We start from the raw sequence: 10,340 nt of genomic DNA on the forward strand, positions 1-10,340 counted from the left end.
ATTCTCCTAGTGTTTATATAAGCTCTTAAAATGAATATTTTCATTCATTATTTTCGTTTGGAAAATAAGGTCCATCGAAAACGATTCTTTCGTAAGTTGGTTATAAATTTCGTCACAGAACTTCACGAGTAATGCATTCATTTTAATGTTGGTAATGCCACAGGCCTCAGATAGAAAAATAAGGAGAGTTGTCTATGCATATTATCTTAAGCCCCCCCCCCCTTACCCACTCCACTCTCCAGTTCCAGACGTTGACAGATGAAAGTGAAAACGGATTTCATATCGAATTAATTTGATTATTTTATGTTTTTCAACCTTTTCTAAATTAATTAAATTTATCATGACGGACAGTGGCTTTGTACAAGGACAATCTGACAATTTACCGCATATTGATGTGTTTATGATGACTAATTACTTTACAAGTAACGCGAGTTTTATAAGCGCCGAAATTCGAGGTGTTAAAGCTTTCAGGTAAGAAATTAATACTATAATTTATCATATAATTATATATATAGTGTTGTATAGTATGGTTTGTTGTTAAAAATTGCTCTTATATATTACTTTATAAACATTCTTTCGAATTCAGCTTTGTCGACTGAATACATAACCTCAATGTGTGAATATTGTTATTTTGGTCATCCAACAATCTGTTTTTTTTTTGTTTTGTAGAACTGTTTGGAATTTTTTAATGATTTTTAAGATTCTTTTCGGTTTTACGAAGTAAACTGACCTACTTTTGTATAAAAATTTCCCTGGAAGGGTAGCCGGAAGTCGTTTTTCTCTACTCGAGGTGAACGCGATATGGATGTCAAAAAATATTTTATAATCTCTGGGTTCTTTTAAAAATACTAAAATTGATTACTTAAATTTACAGTTAGTAGTAACATGTTTGTTAAAATTTTAGATCGACAAGAGAAAACTACGGTGACAATTCGATAGGATATGTCCAAGTAAAACATACTGGCGACATTTGTACCGTAAAGGCTCGTGTAACTCCGGAACACAAAGTACGAGCCAAAGCCTATGCAGTCACATTAATATGTAATGAAGTGCAAGAAACAATTGAATCATGCCAGTGTCATGATTGTCCAGCTTCTCAAGGTATTATATTACAAAATGAAACACTCCTATATCTTGACTGTCAAACTAAGACTCGACGTATATATTTGCCAACACATATTGTATTAGTCAAGGCCAAAAAAAGGTTAATTTCCTATTTATTGACACAGGTCGCGGGTAATTCATATTATATTTAGGAAAGTCCATGAAGAGAAGAATGCACACAGATAATATTTTTCATTATTTTCTGTTGTAAAATTTATTCTCAACATTTTTTATTAATAAAAAAGAAATATTGGCGTTTTTATAATTTACCCAAATACTTAAATTTTGATGGCCATTTTCAACGAGTTGTAAATAACTCACTATTAGAAAATGGAAACCAAGTTGGAGTAGAGTGGGGCTCGAACCTCGGACCTCTGATCCGTGAGTCTGCAACACTAGCCACGGGACCACAACCCGATTCATTGGATTTGAACATGGATTTTAATAATTGTACTCGACACCAGTTTTTCAACCCAGTATCTAAATTATTATTTTTATTAACTAAAAATCATTGTAAAATTTATATTTGAAACAAAAAGTTTGTGATTTTTCATGTTAAATAATGTAGTTATATTGTTTAAAGTTCGTTGTGTTAATTTTGTTTATTTTTAATTTACAGGAGGATGCAAACATGCTTTAGCATTTGTAGCGTGGCTCAACAGGCGTTCTGAGGAACCCTCGAGGACGTCAACTGAGTGTTATTGGAGAAAATCCAAGATGGCTGCGATTGGAACCTCAAAAAAGTTCATTAAAGCCAAAGAAATAGGAAAGGACCCGCATCCCAATTTTGCTATCCATGCGTTAGATAACAATTTCTTTGCCGAATTTATAAATAAAACAATTCGGCTGGGAGTATTTAACAGCCAGTTAACTAAATACTACAGCCCAGCCACTGAAATTGAAAAACATTGTATTAATTACCTTGTGTATGAATTTATTAAAACAAGAGATATTTGGTCTGCAGATGATTTTATAAACTACTGCCGGTTAAATATGAATGAAAAATCATGTAAAATGGCAGCCAATGCCACCCTGCACCAAACCGACTGTGCTTTATGGTATAGCCTACGATTTGGCAGGATAACTGCATCCAAACTCTATGAGGTTGCAAATTGCGGTACAGTAGATGGGACACTTATCGAAACTATTCTTGGTGGTAGAATAATTGAAACTGCAGCAATGAAGCGTGGTCAACTTCTCGAAGCGGAAGTTTTAGAAATTTTACAAAAGGACTTGAAAATAAAATTTAATAAATGTGGCCTCCTGCTTTCCAAGGAACTTCCCATATTTGGAGCCTCTCCGGATGCGATAGCTGATCATTTTGTAGTGGAAGTTAAATGCCCTTCAACAGAGTTATCTGCAAAACGATATTTTGTTCATGGGAAGGAACCCAATGCAAGATGTATGATGCAGATGCAACTGCAAATGCATTTGGCAAATAAAAAAAAAGCACTTTTCTGTGTGGCTGCGCATGATTTCGAATTGACAAAAAACATAACAAAATTGTATGTAGATTATAATGAAACACTCTGCAAAAGTTTTATAGATAGAGCTCAAAAGTTTTGGTGTCTAGCTATATTTAAAAAATTATTATTATAAACTTATTTATGAATAAAAACTTTTTTTATGAATACAACTTAAACATTTCTCCTTAAGTAAAATTATATTATTTTAACAAGTGACTAACATAATATGGTGTACAATGGATAACGAAAGTTTCTACTTTATTATTGTATGAAAGAACATTTTTCGTTGTAAGCATTTCCTTTTTTTTTTTTAATTTGTTAAAATCAACCTTTCTTTGTTTTTTTTATTTACTGCTTCATCCATTATACAAGTAATCACATATCAACAGATTCATTTCCTTGAAATTTATACTTCTTCAATTTTAAATTTCCCACTTGTAAGTCATGATGAAAGTACATAAGACAGGCAACATTAAGGTATGAATATAAATAAAATGTGCATATATTTAGTACGCAGGTTTTATTTTATGAGTTACATTATAGTTACAGTAAAAAATTAATCAAATAAAAAAACATTTAGCCATGAGAGCATAAATCCCATATTTTTTCATAAATACAATATTGAAAATGAAAATAAAAGCACTTTGTTTATAACCGCTTAATATTTATTTTATTACTGATCAGTTTCAAAGCCACACAAGCCTCCTTATAAGGGTTTAATTTAGTAAACCTTGATAAGAAAGCTTGTGTAGCTTTGAAACCAGTTCGTAGTAAAATAAATATTAGTGGTTAGAAACAAATTATAAGAATGAATAAAAAAAATATGTTTCATTTTTGGGTGATACTGTGTGTGTTGGATTTGTTGCGACGTTTCGGCTACCATTGCAGGAACCATCTTCAGGGTAAACTGTAGCTCAGTTTCCCTGAAACTCAGTTTACCCTAAAGATGGCTCCTGCAATGGTAGCCGAAACGTCGGAACAAATCCAACACACACGGTATCACCCTAAAAGAAACATATTGATAACAGTGACCGTAAAAACCTTCGCACCTATTTGAATAAAAACAAATGTACTGCTTCAAATGTAAAAAAATACAATTACGTATATTTATATTTATGTATTATTTTTCAAATAGGTAATATTACGTTTACATACAATGTTTGCAGATTTATTCATTTATTAAAACTCCTTGCAAATTCACTAGTCCACACACAATTATTACAATTTCATCCATTAAAAAAATGTGATTATAATGGACACCTGCGTACATTTGTGTCATTGCGAATTCTCTGATTCTACTTATAACACGCTCAACGTGGATCCGTAATGCAGCTATTTGCTTGGCTCGCTGCACTTCCTGGGGTGTACACTGAACTCCTGCAGATACGCTGGGCGGCCGCACGAGCTGGCACTGCTTGCTTTCCAGAAGTTTGGATATGTTTTTAAATCCTCTGTCACCCATTATGTGAGTACCTGGTTGCAAATGACTAATATATCCACTATTTTCAACTATGTCAGTGTCCGTTGCACGTCCACCATATCCGCAAGACAAAAAATTTATTAATCCGTCAGGAGTGCAAGATAAAAGGTATTTAAGAGTATTTGTATGTTTATACTCGGACCAAGTTAAAGCTTGATTTGTAGGATCTGACGGCTTATGAATTTGTATTTCAAAGCAATCAATAATTGATTGCACTTTCGAATATCTTGATATAAATGAAATAGGTAATTTGTACCTAATTTTCTCAGCAGATGGCCAACAAATCATTTCTTTTAAGCAAGGAGCTAGAATTTTCACAGTTGTTGTGAATATCCGACGTATTGTACTTATGGACATCCCAAATTGAAGAGCAAGAATAGCATAAGACTCGCCAAGTTTAATTTTTTTTAGAGTAATCATAATAGCTTAAGCGTCACAATTTACTTTAGAAGTTATATATTCTATGAGGTGATACATATTTTTAGGTAATCCTAAACATAATTTAGGATTTTGTTTTAAAATTAAAACATTTCCCTCTCTCATGTTACATGAAGTCAAGTTAATTTGATCTTCAGAACCTAAACTAGATTTCATGGACATATCTGAAATGTTTTCTTTGTCAGACTCATTTTCTTCATCAGACACAGCAGAGACTGATGTAGAATCTTCTTTACAAAATTTAATTTTAGTAATTTTTTTTATAGGTGAGCAAGCAATTGTCTTGTACTCTAGACGAGTTGAAGTCGATTTGCTTCTAACTGTAGGCATTTTTTGCAAACCAACTTGAATTCCTTTATTATGCTGGCTTAAAGGCACAGATATATTGGTACGTGGTGACACTGACATAGAATATGATGTACTCGCACAGGGTAAAGGCGCAGGTGTAACGGTGCGAGCTGGTGGGGACACAGAGAACACGCGAGGCACCTCGGTACACGGTAACGGTGACACTAATACGTGCTGTACAGAATACGATGAACTCGTACAGGGCAAAGTCTCGGGAGTAAAAGTGCGATGCGGGGGCGACATGGAGAACACTCGAGGCACAGAGTAGGACGTGGAAGGTGGAGGCTCAGGAGTACTGGGGTGTGGCTGCCATTGCGTTGAATAGGTATCACGTGTGGAGGCGTCAACGGACCCTTGTGCACATCCCACAAATGATGAAAGTGGCTCTTCATTTTCGCCACTAAAAATATGTGGAATCGCGTGATTCTTCAAAAATGGACGGCCTCCCATTAAAGTAAATTTAAGATAGTTTTGTATATCTTCTTTTATCTATAAAATAAATGTAATATTTTATAAAAAAATTCATTGCCCATGGATCTAAGTCATACACATAGTGTACCATGATTTGTGAGCCACGAAATTGGAAATTAATCCTCACACTGAGAAAATTAAAATGTGAAATTTGAATTTCAGGTTTTGACATTAATTTGTATATTATTAATATGCTCTGAACGCATAGTTTCTATAAAATTGTTACTGAAAGTCTAATATTTCTATTCATTGTACATATAAAACGGTATACTCAATGAATTCGTGTTATAATACTTACATTAAAATGGTCCTCACAGAAATAAACATTGGTTTTGGCTGAATATATTTTGATGCTTTTAATCGCCCGACACCACTTCTCTGCCATTACTGGGTTCTTGGGTAAGCGAAAAAATAGTTTTTTCGGCATATCTTCTGATGTATTTCTGCATTTAGGCACAACGCATCAATAATACATCTTAAAAATGATAAATCAAAACTCGTAGCGTCTAATAATTGACAAGACGCCGCAAATGTAAACATACGACGCATAGAAAAAAGAAGCTATCTACAATACTCTATAAAATCCATAGACATTGATGAAAAAGAAATCCGATGACGTCACAAAACATTCGAAGACGTCATACTTGATGACGTCACGAGCTGTTTGTTTTTGGCACCATTCAAATTACTAGAATTTAATCCTTTATATCTCCCTTATTTCTTAACAGATTTCAAAAAGAATAATACCGATCGACGTGTGATTTTTTAGATTAATTTAAAAGCTAATAAAAAAAATCCATGATAATAGCCCATTGTGATGCATGCTGTTTGCGCGGGGGGGAAAAAAAGACAAATGTGAATTATTATTAAAAGAGTTCCGCGGAAAAATATTTTAATATCTTCGATACATTTGTAACATAATGGAGTAGAGTTATGCATAAAATGAAATCAATATGATGATTAACAAAAAAGGTATTGAACAAATATGCTACCTGGGGGACCCCAGATACCCCCCTTAGGCACGGGAGGGCTAAGGGCATTATGTCCACCGATCCTGTTAAGTTTCAAAATATGATAACTTTTTTTGTCGAAAAAATTAAAAAAGTACACACCGAATGACCTTGAACGTCCCATACTTATAATAAATCTTGAAAACCACCCGATGGATCTAAACCTGGTTTTTACTATCATGTAACGTGTCCTAAAACAAAGCTACTTGTATTTGTTGCATCTTCGAAAAATAAAAATTAGTACGTCATATTCATTTCTTACCGAAAATTACCGTAAAATACCGCGGAGATTTTACCGCCTTGCATCTCGAATTTATTGCGATACAAGTAAATATCGTTTTTGCTACCATTTATGCTTGCAATATACACATGTATGTTCATAAGGATGAATGACAATATCCGACTAAGACCCTCCATATAATCTTTCAAACTCACAGTGAAAGGGGCAGTGAACGTAATAAAGTTAAATTGAATTGAAATAATATACGAAATTAGAAATTTCAAAAGATCTACTCATTTATTGACCAAAATATTGTTTTTTTTGAATGAGTAAAACCGATAGGAAGACCCACAGTCTTTAAAACGGTTTCGGGTATGTGGAGGAATGTACTCCTGCTCCGGGGAATTACGCTTTCGGGAATTTTCCCGCGGTACATCATTACTTGCACCTCCAGTACCTTATGCACCATTGGGTGCGAATAAGAGTTTGATGGTGATGAACATAATGTCATTGTATTATTTTAGATGTTTGTAAATCTAATATTGTGGATCATCGTAATATATAATTTTTATTTGAGAATAAAAAATACTGTTTTGTAATCCACTGTATTTGCTTACACAACCGAATATATAATATATGTATTATGTATGTTAACTTGTTAAATAACCCTAAAGAGGGAAACATTTTGTAGCCGAAACTAGACAGTCAAATTGTACAAAAAAAAAATCTTTTTTTTTTTGTATAATTTGATTGTTTTGGTAATTTCGTTGATAGTTAATTTTCTGCTTACTAAAGTTGAAGGTGTAAACAAGGACTTATACACTCGCATACGTTAATGTTTATTGTATGCAATTATTACTTTATTATGTCCAGTGCTCGATTTCAGGCGGAACGCGGCGGAACGGCGTTCCGGAACCTCTCTCTGTAAAAAAACTAAATTATTTGAAAACAGTTAAATTTAACTGATTTATTAAACTTATGTTATTATCTATTATCTATTACGGTAAATTAACTCGCAATTTATTAATAAAGCATATAATTGTAGCTCGAAGCTAACAGATAAACAGATAGACTCATCCGCCGCCGCGCACGTGCAGTATAGCTTCCTCCCCTCCAGGTTAGAGATAGACTCGTCCGTCTGGCGTCTACTCCCCACTTCGTTCATCACTAGATGCTCAGTTGCTCAGTCGTAGTCCCGTAGTCGGGAGTCCGTGTTGTCCTGTACTGTACTCTACTACGCGCTACCCACTTGCACACACGGTCTTCTTTTATTTATCTCTGTTACGTTACTGTTACGTGTTATTGTTGTGAAATAAGATGAACAAAAAGTTAACCGATTTTTTTTTACCCTCGGGTGATACTAAGAGACTTAAGCGAACCATTGATTGTGAAGACAACCTCACGCAACCATCTTCAACGACCTTACAACTGTCAACTAGCACTGAAAAGGTAACCAGTTCAGATTCTGACGAACATCACTCTAAAGAACAAGGACAAAAGGTTGAGTGTAACGACAATGCCTTGCCAGATTGTTGGACTAATTTTCAAAAAACTGAATTTTGCGAAAAATATCACTGGTTGTTAATTAAAAATGGAAAGTTAGGATGCAGTACTTGTAAAAAAGTAGGGATCTTATCTGTTAAGAAAAAAACAGGTATGAAAATTTCAAAAGAATGGGCAAATGTTGAAATAGACAGTTATGGTGACACTAAACAGAAAAAGCAAACGTCTTTAAGGAAAAAGATTTTTGACCACAAAGAGAGTGCTGGTCATAAAGCAGCTGCTGAAATCCTAACCGAAAGTAAAGACGGAAAACTGGAGAAAACTATTTTGAGACAGAACTCTCATGAAAAAGAAATAACGGGGAAAATTTTCCGAACGGCGTACAAGGTTGTTAAAGAAAATCAGTCTTTTAACAATTTTGAAACGGAAATTGATTTGCAAGAACTAAATGGGATTAACATGGGTCGCATTTTACACTCAGACAAAGCCTGTGCTAAAATTGCTTTGCATATCAGTAAGGAAATGAAGAAAACCTTTGTAGATGAAATCATTAAGAATGATACAAAACTTGGTTTGATAATTGATGAATCCACGTCCTTAAGTAATAAGTCAAGTTTAATAGTATACGTTCGGTGTTCTTTGCCTAAAACTGGTATGAGTGGCTCCACTAACGTCTTTTTGGATCTAATAGAACTAGATGGCGTTACTGCTACAGCTGTTTTTGACTCTTTGATGAACTGTCTTCGGTCTAATGGAATATCTGACGTATTTTTAAGTAATAATTTAACAAGCTTAACTTGTGATGGTGCTGCTACTATGATCGGTAAGCACAAAGGCGTTGCAACATTATTTCGTGAGAAATTTCCTTCTGTTATTGTTTGGCACTGTGCAAACCATAGACTTGAGCTGTCAGTGTCAGACGTTATTAAATCTGTTTCAGGAGTTAATAGGTTTAAATCTTTTATTGACAAACTCTATGTTGTCTATCATGCTTCACCAAAGAACAGCAGGGAACTTCGAAGCTGTGCAACTCTTTTGGATACAGAAATTTTAAAAATTGGAAGAGTCTTGAGCACCCGTTGGGTGGCATCTAGTTTTAGATCTGTGTCAGCTGTTTGGACGTCATATGAAGCATTAGTCCAACACTTTAAAGAAGCTTCAAATGACCCGTCTAGAGACAGCAAAGATAAAAGTACTTTTTCCGGACTTCTTAACAAAATCACAGAAACTAATTTCATTCTAGACCTGGGATTGATGGCAGATGCTTTGCAAGAACTTTCAGAACTAAGTGAAGCTTTACAACATCGGAATGCAGATTTGAACTATGCGAACAGAAAATTGCTAATCACAGTTGGTTTATTTGAAGAAAGAAAAACAGTTCCAGGGTCCTACTCAACAATGGCTCAAGAAGCAGTAAACAACTTGTCTTTTTTCGAGGTTCCTCTCCACACAAAAGAAGGGAGATCAGACAATCAGCCGTTGAACCCCAAAATATTTTACGAGGCCCTTAAAACTTCTATTGAAACGAGACTACTTGATGACAAAGATGTTGAGTTAGCTACAACTCTTGAAGTTATGGATACCAAAACCTGGCCGACGAAACTCCCAATAAGTTTTGGGGAAAATGAAATGAGGAAACTTGCTTCCAGGTTCAAACTTAACGAAAGACAGTTAATTACAGGTTTACGCGAATATATCTACTCCAGAGAGTTACCAGAAAGCCTCAATCCTGTAAAACAATCAATTGACTCGGTTGCCATTTCATCAAGTGAATGTGAAAGAGGATTCTCTCAGATGAACTTAATAATTACACCGCTGCGATCTTCACTCAACATAAGAACGGTTTCTGGCCTGATGTTTTTGAAAATTAATGGACCTCCTCTTAGACTGTTTGATCCAGAGAAGTATGTTAACTCTTGGCTGGTTTCTGGACACCACTCGGCGCTAGCTGTCAAGAGTAAGGAAAGATCAAGAGAAGGCAAATACGAAGAAAACATGATGAAGTTTTGGAGTATATTTTAAGAACAATTTTTGAAACAGTTATGTTGTATTGTTTTACTGCTTTTCATTATGTTTATTAACATGTTACATACATAAACATGTATGTTTATTAACTGAGAAGTAAAAACAGCCTAAAAATGCGTAATTTTAAATTGAAATTTTGAAAATTTTCCGAGGGCCCCCGGACCACCCTTTAGCTGGGGGGGTATGGAATACCCCCCAGACCCCCCGGTGTGTCCGCCCTTAACAGAGTTCCGGTACCTCAATTTTTAGAAATCGAGCACTGATTATGTCTATAT

At 34.7% G+C, this 10,340-nt stretch overlaps 2 protein-coding genes across 2 annotated transcripts; both read left to right on the plus strand.

The window, feature by feature from the left end:
• Positions 1 to 314: 314 nt before the first annotated feature.
• Positions 315 to 7,730, plus strand: LOC148273007 (uncharacterized). The gene is made up of 5 exons (XM_088239273.1): positions 315 to 471; positions 905 to 1,101; positions 1,724 to 2,506; positions 4,863 to 5,100; positions 7,583 to 7,730. Exons 1-5 carry the CDS (start codon positions 341 to 343, stop codon positions 7,728 to 7,730), a joined length of 1,497 nt encoding a protein of 498 aa, XP_088095399.1. The 5' UTR covers positions 315 to 340.
• Positions 7,731 to 8,193: 463 nt separating this feature from the next.
• On the plus strand, positions 8,194 to 10,062 carry LOC148273008 (E3 SUMO-protein ligase KIAA1586-like). The gene has a single exon (XM_088239274.1). It carries the CDS (start codon positions 8,194 to 8,196, stop codon positions 10,060 to 10,062), a length of 1,869 nt encoding a protein of 622 aa, XP_088095400.1.
• Positions 10,063 to 10,340: the final 278 nt, after the last annotated feature.

Source organism: Micrasema longulum, unplaced genomic scaffold, assembly GCF_059751315.1.
Source record: "Micrasema longulum isolate JH-2025_06_02 unplaced genomic scaffold, ASM5975131v1 h1tg002107l, whole genome shotgun sequence".
Classification (NCBI taxonomy): Eukaryota; Metazoa; Arthropoda; class Insecta; order Trichoptera; family Brachycentridae; genus Micrasema; species Micrasema longulum.

What these genes read in the sequence shown, in the direction of transcription:
- LOC148273007 (XM_088239273.1), top strand. Translation starts at nt 341, where the DNA reads ATGACGGACAGTGGCTTTGTACAAGGACAATCTGACAATTTACCGCAT. An exon ending in CGAGGTGTTAAAGCTTTCAG is followed by an intron (nt 472 to 904) that starts GTAAGAAATTAA and finishes TTAAAATTTTAG; the next exon opens with ATCGACAAGAGAAAACTACG. An exon ending in TGATTGTCCAGCTTCTCAAG is followed by an intron (nt 1,102 to 1,723) that starts GTATTATATTAC and finishes TTTAATTTACAG; the next exon opens with GAGGATGCAAACATGCTTTA.
- LOC148273008 (XM_088239274.1), top strand. Translation starts at nt 8,194, where the DNA reads ATGAAAATTTCAAAAGAATGGGCAAATGTTGAAATAGACAGTTATGGT.